Source organism: Pinus tabuliformis, chromosome 3_1 (genome assembly GCF_031772625.1).
Source record: "Pinus tabuliformis cultivar Carrire ecotype Pingquan chromosome 3_1, CPIR1, whole genome shotgun sequence".
In the NCBI taxonomy this organism is placed as follows: Eukaryota; Viridiplantae; Streptophyta; class Pinopsida; order Pinales; family Pinaceae; genus Pinus; species Pinus tabuliformis.
The window spans coordinates 685876860-685901436 of record NC_142301.1 but is presented as its reverse complement, the minus strand read 5'-3'; the positions used below and the strand labels follow the sequence as shown (position 1 = coordinate 685901436).

At 39.4% G+C, this 24577-nt stretch overlaps 1 protein-coding gene across 1 annotated transcript in view; it reads right to left on the bottom strand.

The window, feature by feature from the left end:
• The window catches only part of LOC149188978 (leucine-rich repeat receptor protein kinase HPCA1-like), a 44075-nt gene extending 20081 nt beyond the window's left edge, over positions 1 to 23994 (bottom strand). The window contains exon 1 of the mRNA XM_089410094.1: positions 23621 to 23994. Within this exon, the coding sequence (XP_089266220.1) occupies positions 23621 to 23994 (374 nt within the window). The remainder of the gene's footprint in view (positions 1 to 23620) is intronic.
• Positions 23995 to 24577: the final 583 nt, after the last annotated feature.

The window sequence follows — 24577 nt, the reverse complement described above, 5'->3', positions numbered from 1 at the left end:
AGGATGGTTTCTCAGCCCCTGAGTGCCCTGTAGCCCCTATAGGATGTTGTGAAAGGTCAAATTATCGACAGCAGTCAACCCCACTTTCTTAAATGAACCTAGGAGGTTGGGTCATATCATAGTAGCTCTATGTCTCATGTTTACCCTGGAAAGCTGGTGAAAGAGGGTAAATGTGGGAAGAAAGTGTTACATATTGGTATCGGAGCATGGTTTAATATTTGGACTAGATGGGTAGAATGTGTTTGTCGTGCATGCATGTTAGTTGTCTATATGTTTGTTATGCATGCATTGTATCTAGTTGATGTTATAATGGTTACATCATGCATGGTAACTAGGATGATGATTGAGATGATGTCGATATATTTATGTGATTATGTATATACATTTATTGTGCTACTTTGGATTGATTTTACAATGATATAGCCTCCCCTGAACTTCATTGAGGTGTGTTGATTATGTTTATGTTTGGTTTATGTGACATAATATACTTGCAAGAAGAAGAGGATCAAAGATGACTAGCAGAATGGTGGACAATATTTCACATGATTCTCCCTATATGTCAAATGAACAACATGGTGATGGGTAATTTCCTGACATAGAAAACACTTTGAGAAGTTTAAATGCAAAAAATAGAAGTTGCAAAGTAGATGATGACATAAGCATTCAGTCACAGGAAAGACTCACCAGGGCACATGAGAAACAAGTAGAGTTCAATGCATCTATCCTTTAGAGTTTGTTAGACTTGTAGAGATATGGACAACCATGGATCATTTATCGATAGGAGGAAAAGACTAATGGGGCATATGGTAGCAGGTCTCATGGTGGGCATAGGTCTGATAGGGATTATACTCTCAGGCATGGTAGGTTCTTAGATACACCTGATAGGAGAAGCAATAGACATGGGTTGTACTCTAGTTTTGGTTTGAATAAATATCATGGTCATCATCACTCTCATCCTTATAGGAAGAGTGCCAGGGGATATTTTCTAGATGAGTTAAAGAAATCCAAGCCACCTACATTTGATGGAGATTTGATGAAGTCAGAAGATGTAGAGGCATGGTAGCTTGGGATGAATAAATTCTTTGAGTTGCATGACTATATAGAGAACATGAAGGCTAGGATAGCTACTTTCAGTCTAAAAGGGAAAGCAGACATCTAGTGGGAAGATGTGAAGCATGTCAGAGACATCAAGATAGAGGAGTTGAGTTGGCATGAATTCAGGAGATCTTTTTGGAATAAATACTTGTTAGAAAGGTAATACGACAGAAAGGAAAAGGAGTTCTATGATTTGAATATGAGATCGATGACTGATGAGGAGTACATGACTAAGTTCTTAGAGTTTCTTAGGTATGTATTGTATCTTAAGGAAGAGAAAACAAAATTTCAGAGATTTATCAGTGGATTTCCATTAACATTTAAGGATCGAATTGAGTATGATGAGCCTCAGTCACTGGAAGAAGTCATTGGAAAGTTGAAGCATTGTTATGAACAATCAAAGTGTAAGACTGACTCCAAGCAGGGTTAGAAAGGGAATGACAAGGCTAAAGGTAAATGGCCACCAATGCGAAAAATACCTCAGGATGCAGGTGAGGAAGAAAATGTTGCTCCTTACAAGAAGTTTAATGCAGTTAAGAGGGGACATGGGTCTCAACCTAGAGAGAAAAAAAACAGAGGTGATGGTAGGAGACAGTTGCAGTGTTGCATATGTGGCAAGGAGCATCTCAAGAAGGATTTTCCATCGTATCGGGGTGGTAGACCTTAGATATACAGTGTATAGGAGGTGTAGACAGTTGGGGATGTTGGGAAGAGCATTCCTTAGATCTATTCAGCATTTGATAACAAGCAGGCATATCACCAGGCATCTATCATTGAGATAGAAGGTAAGTGCTATGATTGAGTTTTTTCTATTTTTACTTACCTTGTATCTAATTATAGTTATGTTAATCCTAACCTAGTGGATAAGTGTGGGTTGAGAAAAGTAGTGCATGCAGAGTCTTGGTTGGTGCAGTTGGATATAGGTAGTAAGAAAAGAGTTCATCATTAGGTAAGAGCTTGTGCATTTGAGCTGAATGGTATGCCTACATTAGCACATTTGAATGTACTTCCGTTGGGATCATACATTGTGCTTCTAGGTGTAACAACCTCGGGTTAAAAGTTCATGTAATAAAGTTAATAAAAGTAAAATAATACCAAGGTCATGGGACACTTATTCCAAGCTGAATGTTGGGAAAAACAACCTAGTGGGTGCTCATTTTCTTTATTATGGCTAAGGGTAATTGGAAAAGGCATTGGCAAAGGATTTGAAAAGGCAAGAGGAATTAATTGGAATTTTTTTTATTAAAATAAAGGAAATTATGAGAAAAGGGAGGTCAAAGGTCACAAGTTGCATGTGAGGAGTAAAATGAAGGGAAAATAATGAAAATTGAAGAAAATAGAGGCCTCATTAATAAAAACAATTTTGAGCATCAGTTCACAACTTTTGTTGGTTTACCTTTTGTCAATTTAGTTTTGGAGCTCTCTCTCTATTCTCTCTACTCTCTCATACTCTTGCCCACTTAGAGAATTCTCGGAGCACTTTAGCATTGGAGAACATAAGGAAAAGGAAGGACAAGGAGGAAAAGTAAGGAAAAGCATCAAGCAAGGAATATTTGGATCAAGTGGCTACAATGGGATTACTTGTAGGTATTGATTTGCATGTATGATTTCCTTGTTAATTTTGGCATGCATACTACATGCATGTGTGTATTTGGTTCTCTTTTTGCCAATGGCATGGGTTTTTCTAGGTGTGGCAGTGGTTTCAACCTTGCCTTGTCATTTCCTAATAGCCATGGTGTGATGGGGTTCTTTTACTTGGTTGAGTTGGATTGTCAAATGGTTTCGAAACTAAGTGGGGTGGTCTCAAGAAAGTTACCAAAGGCCTAGGAATCCCTTGATCGATAATGGAGGGATACACAGTGAAGACTGAGGGTGGAGACAGGAAAATTCCTCATGGTTTAGGTGTAGAGATCCAGAGGGATCCATGCTTTTTTAGGGCCTAGTGATCCCTTGACCTGTATATGGCGGGATTGCAGTAAGCAAGTAGTGTATGTTTCTTTGTTTGGACCTAGGAACCCCTTCATCGGTAATGGCGGGATACACAGCAAAGCCTCGTTGCATAGATAAGGGTTTCAAGCCTAGGAATCCCTTGACAGGTAATGGTGAGATACATGGTAAAGCCTGAGAAGCCTTGGCTGGTTTTGTTGTGAGTCCCACATTCATGCTTGGAATATGGCACGAGGGTAATTGGCTGGAAGAAATATTTAATTCAGGCCAATTTTTGGTCAGATTGTATGTGGAAGTCCTTGACTTGGTTAGATTTTTCATATGTTAATAAGAGATATTTTCCTATTGTATTTCATCAGTAAATGTTCTTGTTATTATGTGGCCTTGATGGAAGTTCTATCATTGTTCTTTTTTTGGTTATAAGCATGGTTTTATGATAGGCTTTGGTTGTGGCTCTCATCATGTTTTATTTAGTAAATGAATGTATGATCTAATAGATGATAATGCAACTATTGTGAGAGGGAATCAAACCTTCTTAATGAATATCAAATAAGTATGAGGTCCCTATGTTCAGATGTGTTTATATGACCTGTACATTACATGTTTATGATGTGTTTGATGAAATTCCTATCATGGTTAGGATGAGAATGGTCAGCTCCTTTTCCAATTTTTGCATTAGAGACATTGTCTTCTTGTTATTTATCATTTCTAAGAATTTCATCAAGTTCTGGGCAGAGGCCTGAGTCCTAGCCCTGAAAAAGTGGCTCAGATTTTGGGGTCGCTGGCACATAACTGCCTGAAAAATACTGCAGTTGCATCGAGGCCTTGTTGTGGGAGTGACTGGAGGCTTTTAATCACATGGAGGGCTTGTCATGGGAGCGACTGGGGGTTTAGGTCAGTAAAAATAAAGTTAACTTAGGGGTTGGGCACCTGGAGTGATTGGCTCACCCTAAGGGGTCCTGTAGCTCTTGAGGAAGGTCGGTTTGGTTTTGGTTTTTCGATTCCACTTCCTTAACTATACTTGGGGAGTTGAATCATATCATATTAACTCTTCATCACATGTTTAGCCTAGTGGACTGGTTAGATTGAGTAAATGTGGGAGGAGGGTGTTACATAGTGGTATCCAAGCAGGTTCCATTCTCCTTGGGTGATGTCGAGTTTCGTTCTCTTTGGGTAATATCTGATACCACAGAGTGATATCAGAGAATGATTCACCCCTTGGACTGGATGGGTAGAATGTGGTTGGCATGCATGCATGTAGGTTGTATATGTGCTTGATGTGTATGCATGATGATGGTCATTGTTGTAGTTATGTTGTCATATATAAGTTGATGACGTTGTTGTTGAGATGTGTTTTTCATGAATGCATGTCGGTTGAATATGCATTTGTTGTGTATGTATGTTGTCTATGTGGATATATGCATGCATTGTCATGGTTATAGTTGTCCTGCATGGGGTTATGGTATGTAGTTGGTATGATGATTGAGATGATTTCTATATACTACTATGATTATGTTTATACATGTATTGTGCTAATCTAGTTGATCTTGTAGACGAGGTATCCTCCCTTGAACTATACTAAGGTATGTTGATTATGTTTATATTTTGGTTTAGATAACATTGTATACTTGTAGGAAGAAGGGTAAATATGATTAGCAAGATGGTAGACTACAGTTCATGATACTATCCTTAGAGATAATATGAGCAACATGGTGATGAGTACTCTCCTCACATAGAAGACACATTGAGAAGTTTGAAGGAAGAAATAAGGAGTTGCAAAGTGGATAGTGAGAGGATAATTCAGTCACAAGAGAGAGACTTTCCAAGGAACAGGATAAATAAGCAGAGGTTAATGCAGTGATTCTTCAGAGCTTTTCAGACTTGCAAAGGTAGGGACCACTTAGGATCAGTCATGGATAGGAGGACAAGACTAATGGAGCCTATGGTAGAAGATCTCATGATGGACAATGGTCGGACATGGATGATACCATCAGGGATGGTAGATGCTTGGATACACCTCATAGGAGAGGCAGTGGACATGGGCATTATTCTAGTTCTGGTTCAAACATGTACCATGGTCATCATCACCATCATCTGTATAGAAGGAGTGACAGGGGATATTTTCCAAATGAGTTCAAGAAAGAAAAGCCACCTATATTTGATGGATAAATGAAGAAATCACAGGATGCAAAAGTTTGGTTGCTTGGAATGAAAGAGTTATCCATATTGCATGATAACTCAGAGAACATGAAGGCCATAATAGCTACGTTTAGTCTTAAAGGTAAAGAAAAAATTTTGTTGGAAGACATAAAGAATGTTAGAAACATTTAAGAAGAGGAGTTGACTTGGAGGGAGTTTGAAAGACTTTTCAGGAAGAAGTATCTATTAGAGAGATACTATGATGACAAGGCGAAGGCATTCTATGAGTTGAAGATGGGATCTATGAACGATGAGGAGTATACTAGTAGATTCTTAGAGTTGTTGAAGTATGTGCCTTATTTGAGGGAGGAGAAGGCTAAGATTCAAAGATTCATCAGTGGGTTGCCGGTAGCATTCAAAGATAAGATCAATTTTTATGAGCCTAGATCATTGGAGGAAGCCATCATAAAGTTGAAACATTATTATGAGGAATCGAAGTGTAAGACAAAGTCTCAGTGAGGTTGGAAATGGAAAGACAAAGCTAAAGGAAAGTGGCCATCGAAGCGAACAAGACTTCAGGATGCAAGTGAGAAATAAAATATTGTTCCTTACAATAAGTTTAATTTATTTGGACAGGGGCATGGGTCACAACTTGGAGGGAAGAAAAATAAAGGTGATGGTACGGGACATTTGCAGTGTTGGATATGTAGCAAGGAGCATCTCAAGAAGGATTTTCCATCATATTAGGCTGGTAGGCCTTAGATATACAATGCACAAGAAGCACAGACAGTTGGGGATGTTGGGTAGAGGATCCCGTGGATCTATGTAGCATTGGATAACAGGAAGACGAATCACCAAAAATCTATTATTGAGATGGGTGGTAAGCTTTGTGATCAAGTTATTTCTATTTTGATTGACTCTGGATCTAATTATAGTTATGTTAATCCTGACCTCGTGAATAAGTGTGGTTTGAATAAAGAAGTACATGTAGGGTCTTAGTTAGTGTAGTTGGCTATAGGTACTAAGAAAAGAGTTCATATCTCGATAATAGCTTGTGCATTTGAGTTGAATGGTATGCCTATTTTTAGCACAAGGAGTTACTCCTAGACTACAAAAGGAGTAATCCTTACACATCATGATTTCATTTCAAAATTTAAAAGGGTTTTTTTAGTGGTGGGATGGCTTCTGAAGGAGTTTTGAAATGATTGTGTTCCTCTTTAACTTTCATGCATTTGGAAAGTTATGGCAAACACAAATTGTATGGTTAAGTGAGTAGTATAGAGGAGAAGAGGAAAGAGAACAGGTAGCTGATAAATATCCTAAGAAACTGAGTATCTTAAGAGAGTCACTTCAACTACATAAAGCCTTGTAACAAAGTCTATTTTTGTTAAAGAAAATAACAATTAGAAAGGGAGAAAGTGTATAAAGTATTTCACAAATCCTTTGTGAAACCTTCACTAACAATTTCTACTTGAACTGATATTATGATTTACAGGAGTTTGGATAGTAGATAAGTAATCATTAGATCCTCTTAATGATTCTCACTCATACTAAACTAGCTGTTGCAATTTGTCCTTTTTTTTTGCTTAGGCAAGAGACGGTCCTTCTATTGACTTAGGCAGGAAAATAAATTACAAAGGTTACAACAAGCGCGCCGAGGTGCAAACCCCCACAAAGGAAGAGGGAAGAAGACACAACGTGCCCGAAAAACTAAAACCAAGGCCGAGACAGCCCTAGAACCTTAAGTATGAACGTGGACCCCAAGTTAGCCACCAATGATCTGTCTCCTTTCTATCCGACGATCTAAAACCAAATCGCGCGAAGCAGTAGCCCGCAGAATAACCCCTAACCTGCTCGACCATCGCTAGCTGTCGATCTTCTCCTTCTGATCCGATGCCTAGTATCCATATCGCGCGGCTTAAAAGCACGATAAATACTACGCGATGAGGGTGGTTGTCCTTTCCCGTCCCCCGCCACGTGTTGCTCTCTGAGTGGCATCGCTAGCTTTTCATGAAAACCATCTTTTGGTTTGAGGGCACCCGATGAAGGTGGTAAACCATAAGCAGTTTTGACCTTCCAGACCCACGAACTTGCATGACAAACTGTGGCTGTTGATCTCTCCCCTCCTGATCTGACGGCCACAGTCAAAATCGTGCCGCCCATAAGCTCGAGGAATACCGCACAATATTTTCTCTTCTTCCCCCACCACGCGTCACTTGCTAAGTGGCCTCGTTTACCATCCGGGAAAATTGCTTCCGGGACAAAGGGCACCCGATGTGGGTGGTTTCTCTCGAGTAGTTTTTGAGTCCGGTTTCCTAATCCTCTGTCCTCCAAAGTATTACGCGAGGACGACATGCCCGGAAGGGTCATCTCATGCATGGAATGTCCTAGGATTTGTGATGGCATCCGTTGTCCTTCTTCACGGTAGCCCATTTCCTCATAGCTTTTTCCTTTTTGGCAGATATCCCCTGGCCCGATGACTATCTCTATCTAGGCTTCCTGTGAGAACTTACAGTGCCCATCCTCTGAGAAATACTTATGCTTCATTGACATGAAGTGTAATACTGTCTCGTTGTCTATTCTGATATTGTTGTCTGTCACTGAGGGCCCGCGCTGAGCATTCATCTCTCATTCTGTCATCCGTTACCTCTTCCCACCAACAGCACATGTCTGTAAGCTTACTTCTAACCCCCTCATTGGCAAGCCAATCCACCACTTTGTTGGCTTCCCTGCGAACATGCACAAACCTAAGAGTTCTTAGGATTCTTAGGTGTGATTGAATTCTTTGGTAGACTTGCAGAAGCTGCCAGTGACCTGAGATTTTCTCTGGTGTTGCTCCTGCGCTTATCTACTTGACCGAATTAATTACTAATTCTGAGTCAGCCTCAATGATGACATTATGTATGTTGTGCTTGAGCAATATTTCCAAGCATAGCTCCATCGCCATGAGCTCAGCCATATTGTTGGTTGCCTTCCCTAGATAACTGTAGAAAATGACCTGTGTGTTTCCCTCCTCATCTCTCAAGACCCCTCCATAACCTGCTTCTCCAGGATTTCCTTTCGAGGCTCCATCTATGTTAAATTTCAAAAAACCTTGAGAAGGGGGTTGCCAGAAAGCCTTTCCTTCTGAGGTATTCTTGTTGATCTGCAGAGGACACTGAGGGAGATGAACCTGAAGCTCCAACTTTTCCAGGATTCTGGCCTCTCTGTGTCCTAAGGGTTTTTCTGTAGAAACACCCCCCAGGATGTGGATAGTCTCCTTGAGTTGCTTAAGGATTAGCTTTAGGATGCTGCTTATCGGGCCCATTTTGTCTTTAAAAATCTTGTTGTTGCGCTCCTTCCATACATTCCAGATTAAGAACCCTGGAGTCAACGCCCAGGCTGAGTTGATTGTATCATTATCTAAAAAAATTTTCCTCCAGTTTTTCAGCGTGGCAATGATGTCATCTTCGTGCCTGTCAGTCTGCTCGAAGACATCTCCAACCCAGTTCCATAGTGTGGCAGTGAAGGAGCATCTGTTAAGGAGATGATTTGTGGTTTCTTCCTACTGTCCACACAGGTGACATCTTGAGGGGCCAACAAAGCCTCTTTTTCTTAGATTATCCCATGTCAGAATCTTGCCCTGATGGACTAGCCACTTGAACAGTTTGACCTTCATCCAATGAGGTTTATCCTAGATTTCTTTCCAAGTCTTGTCAATGCTTGGAAGGTTAAGCCCTGTGGCTATTCTTTTGGCCTCTTTAAGGGTAAAGAGACCTGTCTTATTCTTTCCCCATCTTAATTGATCATCCGAGGTTGAGGTTAAGATTTGCCTTTTTTCCAAAAGACCTTTAAGGGCTATAGCTTGAGTATTCAATATGCTCATCTCATTGTAAACTAGAAGTTTCCATATTCTCCATTTTCCATTGTTCCTTGATTGGTCCCAAAAGTCACTTACCCTCCTTAATCCTTTGCTGATGGTATCTGTTTGGATACTCACTAAATCCTCACTACTGAGATTTCCCTCTTGCTGCCAATTATCCTCCCAGAACTAGGCCAAATTTCCATTTCTGATCTCCCAGAAACTGTGTTTTTGTACTAGGGCCCTGTTCTCCCAGGCCTTGTTCCAAACTTGAGAACCTTTTACTTGTCCTGTCATTCTTATGAGGTTCATATCTTGCCAATTCATTGCATACTTTTGCTTCCATAGTTTTTCCCAGGGGGATTGTATTTCCTTTAGCCATCTCCACCAAACTTTAGCTCCCAGAACTCTGTTTAGAATTTCTGGGTCATGTAGACCCAGGCCACCATAGGATTTAGGTTTGCATACCCTTTCCCATGCCACCAGGGCCCATTTCTTCTTTTCTTCACCTTTCCCCCAGAGAAAGTCTCTTTGAATGTTTCGTATTTGAATACTGACCCCAGTTGGTGTCGGAATGGCTGATTGCATATAGATAGGGATGGTTTGGAGGATAGCCTTAGTGAGAATCAGCCTCCCTGCTAGGTTTAGGGCTCTGTTTGTCCACTTGCTGATTTTGTCTTTCAATTTATTTAAAACAGGCTCCCAGATGTCCTTGTGCAATGGTTTATCAGTGAGGGGAACTCCCAGATACTTCGAGGGCAATGAATCTCTCTGAAAGCCCAAAATCTTGGAAAGATTTCTTTGAATCGATATATCAGTGTTGAAAAAGAAAATATTTGATTTATTAAGACTTACCTCAGTACCCGCTACCATAGCAAACTCATGCAGAATTAGCTTGAATGCTTTGGCTTCCTTGACTGTAGGTGTGCCTTGAAGCATGGTATCATCCACAAATTGCTGATGTGTCACCGTGTCCCCGCCTCGAGTGAGTCTCAGACCTTGAATTCTTCCCTCCGCCTTAGCAGAACTGATTGCTCTACCTAACCCTTCCATCATTAAAATGAAAAGGAAAGGGGAAAGAGGATCACCTTGCCTGAGACCTCTTGTAGGCTTGAAGGTTTTGGAGGGGGAGCCATTGAGAAGAATTGAACAGCTAGCAGTGGTAACTAGAGCCATGACCCACTTAATCCAATTATAGTCGAAGCCATATGCTTTTAGTACTGCTCTTATGTACGTCCAACTAAGCTTATCATAGGCTTTCGCTATGTCCAGCTGAATTATCATCCCTGCCTGCTTATTGGTGATGAGTGAATGAACCACTTCATGTGCTTGAATTATGTTATCAAGAATTTGTCTTCCTTCCACATAGCCCGTTTGCTCCTCTGACACCAGGGTTGGGAGGAGTGGTTTGAGTCTGTTGGCAATTACTTTGGATATTATTTTGTACACCACATTGCATAATGCTATAGGTCTAAATCTGTCCGGAGAGGTGGCCTTTTCCTGTTTGGGGATTAAGGCTATGAAAGATTCATTGAGCGCCCTCAAGACTTTTTTAGATCTACGTGAGTCTTCCACTACCTCCAGAATATCATGCTTTACAATCCTCCAGCATGTCTTGAAAAAGTCCACATTGAAGCCATCCGGGCCTAGAGCTTTCCCATTGTGCATCTCTGTGATAACTTCCTCAAGCTCTTCCTCTGTCACTGGTCTATTGAGATTGAAATTGTCTTCTCTAGAGACCAGTTTAGGAATGTACTGTGTAAATTTTTCCATAAACTGTGATCTATCTACTATAGTTTCCTCTGCAATTCTCTGAAAATGTTGGACTAGAACCTCTTCCATCTCTTCATGAGTGTTTCTTTATACACCATGATGATCTATAAGTTTCACAATTCTATTGTTGTTTCTGTGAGCTATGGTGGATCTGTGAAATAATTTTCTGTTTCGTTCCCCTTACTTAATCCATTAGACTCTAGATTTTTGTCTCCAAAATATTTCCCCTTGTAGACATCTGTTTTCCCATTCATGTTGAAGTGACTCTGCTATCTCTTTCCTTTCCTCAATGTAGCCTTTTGTGATAAGACTTTGGTTTATTTCCTTAAGTTTCTTTTCCACTTCTCCTTTAGCTTTGAAGATATTCCCAAATTCATTTTTATTCCACTCTTTGAGTCTGCCTTTAATGTGTTTGATCCTGCGATGTAGAAGGAACATCTTTGTACCTTGCAAGTGTAGCTCTTATTTCCACCATTTTTCAACGTTTGTGAGGAAATCTGAGTGCCTGAGCCAAACATTCTCAAACTTCAAGGGGATATTCCTTGGTTTACCAATTAGATAAGCTTCCAATTGGATGGGCCAGTGGTCTAAACCACCAAAAGGAAGGATGAACGCTGTCAAGCCACTCCCAATGAGTAGAAGTTCCTCTGAGATAATAAATCTGTCTAATTTTGAGGCTACTTGGGTAGAGCCCCTTCTTTTGTTATTCCAAGTGAAAATACCATTGCTAGTGTCCATATCTACCAGTTTCATATTGGTGAGAAAGTTCTGGAAGGCAGCTGAATCCCTACCAAGTGTTCTAGTTCCCCCTTTCTTCTCCGCGAGTGATTTTATCATGTTAAAATCTCCCCCTAGAATCTAGGGTAAAGCTTGATATCTCCTTTTCATATTCTCTAGTGTAGTGAGGAGTCGAATTTTGTCCTCCACTGGTTGAGGACCATAGACATTGGTGATCATGTAACACTGCTTGTCACCTATAGGTTGGATTATCAAAGAAAGGTGGTGTCTGGACGCCTCTGCATCAAGCATACCAAATTTCTGAGGATCCCATAGAGTGAGAATGCCACCAGCAGATTTATTTGCCTTGACTTCAAGATATTCATATCTTTTTAGCCAGTTGCTATTTTTTTCTCTGACCTTTTCCACTGAGCATTTTGTTTCCTGTATAAACACTATGTCAGGTTTTTCCTCTTTGATCCTATTGCTTAGATTCCTCTGTTTTCTTCTACTCCCAAGTCCTCTAATGTTCCAGGTTGTGATCTTCATTGAGGTGGGGTTTTGAAGGAGTAACTGGAAAGGTCTTTCATCCTTCCTGAGTCAATCATGAGTTTGCCACACTCTAGCAGCAATTCTTTCTGCCTCTTTCTTCCTCTCTTCCTGCCTGGGTTTTTTGTCAATTTTCCCATTATTAATCCTATTGAGGAAGCCCCTTTGTTTTCCTGGTTATCATGTCCCCTTTTGTCTCCAACAGCTTTTTGGTGTGACTTGTTAAGGAATATCTATTGTACCTTGTCAACTTCCTCCTGTGGTATGGAGTTTATTCCCAGGTTTTCTCCTTGTTCTAGAAACTTTTCTAGCTCTAGGTTCTCCCTTTCCAGGATCTCCTTTCCATCTTGGTCCTCTGTACCACTTTCACTTTGAGTCATTTCATGGTCTTTGTCCGTTTCCATGGTACTCAATGGGTCTGCTGTGTGTTCATTCTGTTCCTGAGTGAACTCCATGCTGGTCTCTTTACCTTTCCCCCTTTCTGCCTGATTCTCCATTTTCCTTTGATTGCCCTCATCTTCTTCTCTTTCTTCTAAGATCTCAAATCTATTGTGACTTCTTGTTTTGTTATCATTAGGATTCTTTTGTATCTTCCTTCCTCCTCCTTTCCCTTTTCCTCCCACTTTAGTAAAACTTGTATGGTCTTTTTCTTTACTGGTGTTTAGGTATTCCTCCCTTTTATTAAGAGGACAATCTCTGAATAGGTGTCCATGCTCATGAAATTTGCGACATCTGAACGGGATATGCTCATAGTCAACTGTCTGAACCCATTCCTCATCATAGACTTCTAGAATGACCTCATTTGGAAGAGCTCCTGATAGGTCCATCTCCACACATATACAGGCATAGGAGGTATACTTACCTCGTAGTGTTGCCTCTGAAATCTTTAAAAAATGACCTAATTTATTGCCTATAGCTTTTAAAGACTCTGGCATCCAATAATCTAAAGGTAAGGAGTAGAGTCTGATCCATACTGGTACCGATGTGAATGTTTCTCACTCTGGCACAAAGTTCATCGTCCATGGCCGCATATATAGACCAGCTACCGCATAAAAGTATGGTCCTCCTTCAAAAATCCTATCTCTGTCCTCCATATTCGTAAACACCACTATAAAAAAACCTTTGGATCCAAGATGTATATTTAACTCCCCTTTTGGTTTCCAGTTGTATTTTATCCAAGTGTATAGCGCTTTCTCTGTCGGCCAGATTCCCATAAACTTGCATATTATAGCATAGTTTGCCATATGATCCCTGTGCTCTTGCAGAGCTGGATCATTCAATATTACCTGCGGTTTAGTATTGGTCTTGGGTTTACATGGCCCCATCTTGGTTCTATTCTCTGTTCCCTGACCTTTGTCTTCTACTATCTTCTCCTGTTGGTCTTCCTTGTGGGTCCCTTGCTCTGCATGGGTATTGCTGCCTTCCGCCGTCTGGGTTTTAGTATTTTTTGTCTTGTCCTCCGAGGAGTGTGGAGGCTTGTTCTTTCTCCCTGCACTTCCTCTATTTGAAACTACATTACTATAGGAGGGAGTGGAGCTCCCTCCTCCCTGTGCTTCCATGGTTACCTGTGTACCTCTGTCACTTCCTTTGCTCCCTCGAGTATTTCATTCGCAATTTGTCATTTAAAAGATTAAAATAGGTTTGGCAAAGGAGACAACAACTAGAAGGTAGAAAACATGTATAAAGTATCTCAAAAATCCTTTGTAAAACCTTCACTAGAAAGTTCTACTGGAACATATATTATAATTTATAGAAAACTGGATAGTAGATAAGTCATTATCAGATCCTCTTAATGATTCTCACTCATACTATAATAGCTACTGCAAATTTATAATCCAAAAAAATTGAAAACAGGAGATAGGCAAACCACACATTAGATATGACTTGAATCACAAAATCCTCCAGCATGAAGTGTAGAAAAATCTACTTAATTAGGCTGAGTCTTCATATGAACCAAAATTCAACCTTGAAATGATATTTACAAAAGGTATATACAGGGAGAGAGGCACCAACTCCAACTCTCCTAAATTGGTGGTTCCAATATATTTTTGTTACATGAGTATCTTTTAGACATTAAGATCATCTCCCATCGAATTACAACAGAAAGTACAGGTGTAGATGAGAAGAAGAGGAAGAATGACACTTTGCTCCTGGAAAACTAACGAGCTGCCCCTTTTGCTGCTAAATTTTCTCTTTATCGTCTTGCCTATTGCATGACCATATGTCTTGATTAATTATAACCTTCAACAACCTCATAACTGTGTCATATCCATCACCTTTCTTATCCATATCGTTATGAGTTGTTGTTTTCCAAAACTCGCCCGAAGGTTTGCTGCTGACAGTTGTATATTTCTATTATGACAGGTGCTACTGGAAATTCCGGTAATACCTATAATAGCAAAAAAAATTGGAAGCACTTCGAAACTTTTGGTAGGATAATATTTCCACTTCAAAAATTTAACAGAAATGCTTCAAAATACCCTTTCATCCTATGTGAGTTGTAGCCTCTGCAAGCTTATCCAAGTTGGTTTTAATTCTAGCAAATTTAGACCTTGTGATTTTTGTTGTGTCTTCTTTGATGATGGTCTCTTTCTTTTCTGCTTCTTTTTGGATCTTTTTCTTTTTGGAAGGCTCTGATGGCTGGTCCATGGGAGCTTTGCCTCTTTGCTTATTCAAGGATAGTCTGATTTCTGCAATTAAGGGATCCTCAGTCTGCAACTCTGTAGGTTGTTCTTCTATAACTATTACTTCAATCAACAAACTAGGGTTATTTAGGGCCTTTGATTTCAGTCTGTATTTTTTCTTTTCCCTAGTATGCCTCCTCCTAGTTCCAACAACTAGTTTTAGCTCTTCCTTCTTATTTTTACTGGTTCTTGTATACCCTTCTTCCTTCAATATTTCCTCATTAGAATCAAGAGGTTGGTCTTCTTGTTGCTGTTCATGTGCTTCTGGAATTTCAGGAAACACCTGCACTTTAGATTTCTCTTCAGCTACAAGTTTTCTTCTCCTAGTTCTTATGTAAACCTTAGGAAAAGGTCTAACAGGAGGAACCATTTTGGAGATTTCAACTTTCTGAGAAGAAGAGAATTATCCTTGCTCATTTTTCTTTTCAGTTCTAGCATCTAAAGGCTTCTTTTGCTGCTTTTGGCACCTCTGCTCACACCTTCCCTTCTTGTCTTTCTTTTGGAGCTTCCCTCAGCTGATGCAGTTGATGTCCTCTTTATCTAAACCTGTGTTGAAGAAGGTTTAACAATTTCTTGGGGTTTTGGTGCAGGTTGGCCTGCTCTATAAAACAAGAAATGGTCCCAAGTCTGGTTCCTCTTTTTCAATTCTTCTTCAACTAGAACCTTGATAATTTCTTGATGATACAGGCTGTACTCTGATGCTTCTTGATGTGTTTGAATCCTAGATGTCATTTTGGTCAAGATCTTCAATATGAAATAAGGCAAATTAAGATTCCTCATACCTGCAAAATGAAACAAAAACCTCATATGGTAAATAAAAACTACTGCATATCTTCTCTCACAAGTGAGGAAAATCTTAACTAGCTTGACTGTTTCTTCCCATTCTTTCTTCAGATAATTGTTGGGAATTCCTTTGGCCCTGTTGGGATCTCTGTATTCATCTCTGAAAAAAGCATTGACATCTCCTCCTATAATAAGTTGTCATTTAAACCACTTTTCTCCTTCCTAGGGAAGGTTAAAAGCCTCTGCAATTGACTGTTCTGAAACCTGCAACTGAAAACCAAAAATGGTAGCTTCCTGTCCATTGAAAGTCTGAGAAAATTCATGGGCTACACCTTGATGTAGGTCTCCTAACCTCGTGCAGAGTGGATACCAGCCTGCCTAAATAAACAACCATCTAACTTTCAGATTAGCATTGACTAACTCAGCTCCTTGGGGTTCAATTCTCTTAAGCTTTCCTTCTTTCCTAGACTTTGGTGCCATAGAATATCTGCTTGCTGATTATGAAGAATAGGTGTCAAAGTGTGAAAGCTTACCCAATAGCTATTGTAACTATCTTGAATTAGGCTTCCTGGAAATCTGGGATATGTTCTTAAACTCCTTAATCAGTGTCTCCTTAGCTGCTCTTCAGAAATTCGAAATGGTGACATTTCCTTCACTTTCGAATATTTGAGATGAACCTATGGTTCAATCTCTCATGCATATAATCCTTCATGATTACACAAGATTTCATGTCATGATAGATAGCATGTAGTTGTAATGATGAAGTTGAGTTTCCTTGGAGAGTCCAGTTGATCTGGTACAGGTGGCTGTACGAGAATCTTGCAAATCTAACAATTTTCCTGTATTAATTCAGATTGGCTGGAAATTTTGGTAACACATTATGCGGAACGGAAAGAACCACTGTCAGAATTTAAATAACTGGCTGAGACTGATGCTACAAACACGCTTAAGATTTTGGGGAACACGAGTTATTTAAGATGGGTGGGGTAAAAAATGGTTGGCTATGGCTGTGATTGACGCCTAGCAAACACGATCAACCAAAACGACTAATGACTACCACTTGACTTGACTTGGAGTTTGTGACCTATCCAATCATGAAATCTCATGATTTGGATTAGATATTCCACCGTTATGACACATGGACAATCGAAAACGGTTGTTGTAGGTTTTAACCCCGTACAGAAATTACCTACATATGAATTCTAAAACACAGAAAATTAAAAATGCGAGAGCATAACACATAAAACACATATACACAGAGATTTTCCCCTGGATCCCAAAACCAGGACTACCAGCTTGATTTTTCATTATGTTCCTTTCAATGTTATAATACATATTTATACATGTTGAAGCATCCAATACCATGGACCTTCACGTCTAAAAAACATGTGCGAAAATCATGCACAAAACCATAGGTGGGTCCGCCCATCCTAACATAGGGTCCAAAACCAAAATTTACAGGTACACCTCAAACCCCCTGTGACCCCTCCGCTACACAATTGGCGCAATGAAAGGGGGCTCCGCCCCCCCTCTAACCCCCCGGTTAACTACGTGGGCTAGTCGTGGAAAGAATATAACACAACCCAACATTCTCCCACTTGTTGTTTTCTTTCCACAGGGGGCCACAAGAGAGCTTAGTCATTTTTCCAGCCCTAAAATGGCCATTGTTTCTCTACACCAAGAGAACTTCTCAGAGATCACAGATTTTGTCAATGCATCTGCAGTATTCTTCAAAGTGTCCACCTTTACCAACAACACCTTTTTGTCTTCTGTCATATCCCTCACAAAGTGATACTGAACATCAATGTGCTTTGTCTTTGAATGATATGCAGGGTTCTTTGCCAAGAAAATTGCACTTTGGTTGTCACAGTCTATCCTTATAGCTCCCTGTACTAACCCCATACTTGAACACAATCTTTGCAACCAAACTTCTTCCTTGCTTGCATGCGTGGCTGCCATGTATTATGCCTCTATAGTTGATAGTGCCACTACAGATTGTTTCTTACTCATCCAACTGACTGCACCTCCAAATAGGTTAAACACATACCCACTTGTCGATCTTCTCTGATCTAGATCTCCAGCCCAGTCTGCATCAACAAAGCCATGAATATACAACACTCTGTCCAATCTTGGTCTTCCTTGGTAGCACAAACCATAATCATTAGTGCCATGCAAATACCTAAAAACCCGCTTCACTGTTGTCCAATGCTCCTTCCCTGGTTTTGACATAAACCTACTCAATACTCCCACTGCATGTGCAATGCTTGGTCTAGTACAGACCATTGCATACATCAATCTACTGACTGCACTTGCATATGGAACACGAGACATGTCCTCTTCCTCTTCTTGTGTCTTGGGACACTGTTCAGCAGATAACTTTACACCTTATCCTCTTGTGGAGTCTTATCCTCCAACACTGATGAAGGTGATCTATTGACTAGGTAACATGCAATATCCACCGCCTCTCCCCAGAATTCCTGTCCTAACCCAGCACCACTGAGCATGCTTCTTGCCCTTTCCATCAACGTTTTATTCATTCTTTCTGCAACTCCATTTTGCTTAGGTGTATATGGAGTAGTCTTCTATCGTGCTATACCACACTTCTTACAGAATTCTTCAAATTCCTTGCTGCAAAACTCTCCACTATTATCTGCCCTCAACACCTTTATCTTCTTCTTTGTCTGATTTTCCACGAGAGCCTTAAATTCTTTAAACCTGTCAAAGGCTTTAGATTTCTTCTTAAGGAAATATATGCATGTATTCCTTGAGAAGTCATCTATAAATGATGCATAGTACATAGACTTACCCAGTGATGGAACCTTCACAGGTCCAAACACATCACTGTGCACAAGTTCTAATATATGTTTCGCCCTCTTACTACCAGAGGGGAAACTCACCCGATTCTGCTTCCCATATACACAATTTTCACAGAAATCAAAATCCAGAGAGCTATTACTCATACTTTCTACCATACCTTTACCATGAAGTATTTGAAGGCCCTTCTCTCCAATATGTCCAAGCCTTTGATGCCACAACATGGTCTTCTCTCCAGAGACTACTAGATTTTCAACTCCACTTTCAGGAACCATAGAACTGTTGCACCTATCAACAATAGTGCTACCTTGCAGTTTGTACAGAGTTCCAATCCGAACTCCCTGCATCAATACCGGTTCTCCCCAAACCATCTTGCAGGTATCTTTCTCGAACACTATCTTTACACCTGCATCATCCATCTTGCTTATATAAATCAGATTTCTAGCCGATGCAGGAATATGGAGAACACCCGGAAGTGTTCTAACCCTTCCACCTTGCAACTTCAACTTTACTTTTCTGTGACCAATGATTCTAGCCTTCCTATCATCCCCTAAGAAGACATCACCACCATCGTATTTCTCATACTCACAGAACCACTCTCTATGGGGAGTGAAGTGAAAGGATGCACCTGAGTCAATCAACCATGCCTCATGATCTACATGTGTACTTGAAGAAGCCAAGTACACATCCCCACCTTCAGTCGAGGTGGTTTTTATCTCTGCAGAAGGAGCATCATCAGATCCCTTTCCTTTATCAAGAGCTTTAGATTTACAGTCCCTTTTGTAGTGCCCTTCCTTTTCGCATTTCCAGCACACCACCTTTACAGGTTTTCCTGGGGATTTAGATCTCCCTCTAGATTTAAATCTCCCACTCGATGACTTATTTTTGTTTCTGTTCTGGGACTTTCCTCGTACAGACAGGGCATCACCATTCTGGATCTCCATATTTTTCTGCCTCATCTCCTTCGTCAGCAAGGATGAGAGTATTTCATAAAACTGCAAGGCAGTTGCATTGCTACCTGTTGCAACAACCAGACTATCCCACGAATATGGTAGAGAACACAACAAACTGATGCACTTATCTTCATCTGAAATTTTAATATCAACAGATGGTAACTGACTTACCATAGTAGTAAATGCGTTCAGATGCTCTGTCACCGAGTCTCCATCTTTCATCCTCAGGTTATATAGCTTTTTCTGCAGGAACAGTTTATTCACCAGAGACTTAGATTGGTACAAAGTCCCTAACTTGTCCCACAAAGCCTTCGTTGTAGCTTCCCCTAATACATTAAGAAATACTGAATCTAAGACACATAATCATATTGTGCTCTTTGCCTTCTGATCCAACTTCTTCCATTCTTCATTGGACACTCCCGTTGGTTTACTACCCAGATATACCATGATCCACTGATCTTTATCCACCAACAGATCCTCCATCTTGAGTTTTCATAACTCAAAACTTTGACCATTAAATTTCCCGATCTTTATCTTTCCACCGTTCGCCATCTTCTTTCACCACCAGAATCAATCTCGCAGATCTCCCACTGAACAAGGTCTACCACAAGCCCGAGCGAAATCCCTCAGCAACAAAGGCGTCCCCTTGAAGCCAAAACTGCTCCGATACCAAATGTAGGTTTTAACCCCGTACAGAAATTACCTGCATACGAGTTCTGAAACACAGAAAATAAACAATGCGAGAGCATAACACATAAAACACATATACACAGAGATTTTCCCCTGGATCCCAAAACCGAGACTACCAGCTTGATTTTTCATTATGTTCCTTTCAATGTTATGATACATATTTATACATGCTGAAGCATCCAATACCATGGACTGAAAACCATCGCGTCCCATACCATGGACCGAAAACCATCGCGTCCAAAAAGCATGTGTGAAAATCATGCACAAAACCATAGGTGGGTCCACCCATCCTAACATAGGGTCCAAAACCAAAATTTTCCGGAGTGCAGTGGGGTTACGAGTACACCTCAAACCCCCTATGACCCCCCCCCGCTACACAATCAACGCAACGAAAGGGGGCTCCGCCCCCCTTCTAACCCCCCGGTTAACTACGTGGGCTAGTCGTGGAAGGAATATAACACAACCCAACAGTCGCGTTTTCGGATTTATTTTTAAAAACAGGAAACACTATGGGAAATTCCGGTAGCATCATATTTTTTTTAAGGAAAACAGGAAATAAAACAATAACAAAAAGATTTTCCGAAAAATAAGGGAGACTGTTTGAACGAGAAAATCGGACACTACCGAAAATTCCGGTAACGCATGAATGTTTTTTGAAATTTGCAAAATTAATCCTAAAAAATAAAAATTTCAAAACCTACTCATGACTTAGCCTAGAACTGTGCTAACATTGGCTTCACAGGTGATAGAGTTCTCCCTGCAAGGCTCTAAGAACCTTTTGTAGTTTCAGTGCCTTGTCATTAGGCTATGGAGTCTTATTATGAAATCACACCGATATTTACAGTGAACTGAGGCTACCAACAACCTTAGTAAAAGATTGTTTTGAGAAAACGGCCATTAAATGGGCCTCCATACAGTTCTGTCTCGTCAAGATGTTGCAACTCAAAAGTATTGTTTTGCAAGACATTTGAGATTTTGAAAGGACCAAGCCATAAAGCATCAAATTTTGAATTCTTACTTGGATCTTGGTGCTATGCATCCCACTTCAACACCATATCTCCAATCTGAAAATCTTCTTTTTTAGTCTCTTTATCAAAGACTTCCTTCACAACTTGCTGATATTTTCTTACCAAATCATATTGTTGTTCTCTCTTTTGTTGCACTTCTATGATCTAATACATTCTTCTGGTCATGTCATTTGGTTCAACTTCATGATCTTGCAGTAGTTTGGCTATAGGAATAGTTAATTGGACTGGAAAAATAGTATCAATCCCATAAACCATCTAAAAAGGTGATGTATTAATAGACTTTTTGATTGTCACCATGTCAGCCCACAAAGAAAATTTGAGTTTTGAGTCTCAAGCTTTCTTGTTTTTCTCCAGCAACTTGGTGATGATTCTTACCAAAATTTTATTAGATGATTCATCTAAACCATTACCTTGTGGATAGTAAGATGTAGAATGAGTAAGTTGAATACCATAATCTTCACAAAAATTTACCAATGGTGTGGCTTTAAAAGTAGCTACATTATCTGCTACTAGCCTTGATGGACATCCAAATATGGTTATGATTCCTTCCAAAAAGCTAATGATAACTTTATGAGTGGCATTCCTGGTAGGTATTGCTTTGATCCATTTGGTGAACTAATTAGTAGCAACAAAATCCAACGATGCTGCACACTTGAAGGTGGATGAATTTCACCAATGAAATCTAGTCCCCATTGTTGGAAAGGTGCAGAAACAATTATGGGCTTGAGAGGTAAATACTTTAGATGCTTTTTACCAGTGAACCTTTGAAAATTTTCACATGCTCTCACCTCAGCACATACATCAGAAAATAGGCTAGGCCAAAAATAGCCAGCTCTCAATATTTTGTATGTAGTAGTTCTCCAATAATGATGACCTCCACAAACACTACTATGCATTTCAAATATGACCTTTTTAGATTCCTCTCGATCCATTCATCTCAACAGAACTCCTGTAGGATCTTTCCAATATAAACAGTTATCCTTGATGCAATACTTAATTTTTTTCAACTTCAAAGATCTCACTCTTCTTTTATCATACGTTGGTGGTGGTTTAAAATATTTCAGAAAATAAACAACAGCGTTGTACCAACTACACTCAGCAAGCTTTGAATCTACTGTCATATCATCAATAGGTTCTGAAATTTTCCCTTCTATATTATCATCCATGAAATTCAAACCCAACACTTTACAATTTTCTTCAGCAAGTAGTTTGGCTAATCCTTGACCTTTGATTAGTTTAGTAGGCTTTATCTCTAGATCAAATTCAAGAACTTTAGTCACCCATTTACTTCTCTTTCCATCAATATCAAGTTGAACCAATATTTCTCTAACAACAAATGAAGGGACATAAGCTATCACTTGAGCATGCAAAATATAAACTCTAAAAGCTTTCAGAGCTTTAACTAATGCATAAGCATGTTTTTCCAACATTTCATACTTTAATTCTCCATCTCTAAGAGCTCTGCTGAAAAATGCTATGGGAAGTTCTTTATTTTATAAATATTTTTGTAACAAAACATTAGCAATGGTGTCTTGAGAAGAAAAAGAGAATATTAAGAAAGGTTTTGAATATTCAGGACTTACCAATTGAGGTGCTTCAATGATAGCCTTTTTTATCAACTCAAATGAATTTCTGGATTCAACTGTCCACTTGACTTCTTTGTCCTTCTTTAGCGTACAAGTAATATTTTGCACCACTTCAACAAAATTTGGGATGAATATTCTAAGAAAATTGATCTTACCAAGGAAAGATTGAATCTCTTTCTTGGATCTTGGAAGTGCTAAATCTTGAATTGCAGTCACTCTTTTTGTCTCAATCCTCACTCCATTTTTAGAAACTATGTGACCCAACATCTTACCTTTTTTGAGAGCAAAATGAGACTTCTTCTGATTCAAGGATACACCATATTTTCTGCATTTAACAAATACTTGTCTCAAGTTTTGAAGGTGTTCTTGATCTGCTGAAAAAACAATAATGTCATCCAAATAGATGACCAAAAACTTGTCTTTTTCTCCAATGAATTCAAAGTCCATAGCACGTTGGAAAGTAGCTCCAACATTCATGAGCCCAAATGGCATCTTTGCATACATGAATGTACCCCAAGGACTAGTGAATGTTGTCTTCTCTCGATCCTCTGGCCAAACAGATATTTGATTATACCCAGAAAAACCATCTAACATGGAAATTCTGTTTGACCCAGTCACCTTTTGAAGAATATGCTCCATCTTTGGCAATGGATAGTTATCCTTCTTGGAGATTTTGTTAAGATTTCTGAAATCCACACACAATCTGATTTCACCATTTTTATTTCTTACTGGCACTAGATTGGTAACGCAATCTGAGTATCTTAATGGAATAATTATTTTAGCGTCCAATAGTTTCCTCATTTCCTTTTCCATCACTAGTAGCAATAGTGGATTGATTTGCCTTAACTTCTGCCAGAAAGGTTTAGTACCATCTTTCAATGGTATTCTATGCTCAATGATAGATGTATCATATGTCTTAAGATCTTCATATTTCCAGGCAAAAACATCAACAAATTCACAAAACAGTTTGTGATATTCCATCTTTCTTTCATCCAGTAAAGATTTTGACAACTTCACATACCTTGGTTCTTGTGTTGTACCCAAGTTGTAATATTCTAATTCAACATCTGCTTCAGCTAAATGTGGCTTGACTGCAACATCATTCTGATCAAAAAGTTTCTCAAAATGAATTAACCCCTCGGGAATATGATTCGTAGGCAGCTGTATGATAGGCTGATCAGCAATTTGTTTTTTTAGATTTTTGGAATCTTGATGATGAACATCAACTTGTGGTAGGTCTTCTTCTTTATCAATATTTATAACAACAAACTCTTCAACAACTTCAGTGAATTTTCTGATCTCCTGGTCATCTTCAAAAACTTTCCAATGCTTTACATTATTAGGAATGCTAGGTTTGAACCTAACTTCCTCTTCATATTTCAACTTTACAGGCATTGGAATTTTGAATGAGCTAGCTGAGATAGAGAGTGAATCTGCTAGAATATTACTTTGTCTTAGAACAAAAGAAATGTTAAAGGCTAGGAAGGAGTCTTCTACAATGTCCCATATTGCATTCCGGTAATCTCTGAGTCTAGGATGCTTAGTTTGATAAACATTTATGATTTACTGAATAATAAGTTCAGCATCTCCAAAAACATAAATTTCTAATATATTCATAACTTTTGCCTTTTTAAAACCAATTAACAGAGCTTCGTATTCAGCCACATTATTAGTTGTCTCAAATTCAAGTTTGAAAGAAAAAGTGAAACTTTCCTTCAAAGGAGAAATAAGAACAATCCCTGCACCAGCACCTTCTTTGGAACATGAGCCATCAAAAAACATTTGACATACCTTCAATCCTTCATGACTGATTTGATTTTCAACAAGCTTTAAAATCTGAAAATTTTCTGTAGGCAAGGCGGAGTCAACCATATGTAGAATTCTTGAACCAACTCCAGTTGTTCTAGCATATATCGAATGATTAGTAGGGTCTTTGCTGTCACTAATGATATATGCTAGTTGAGCTTCTTTGTAAAGT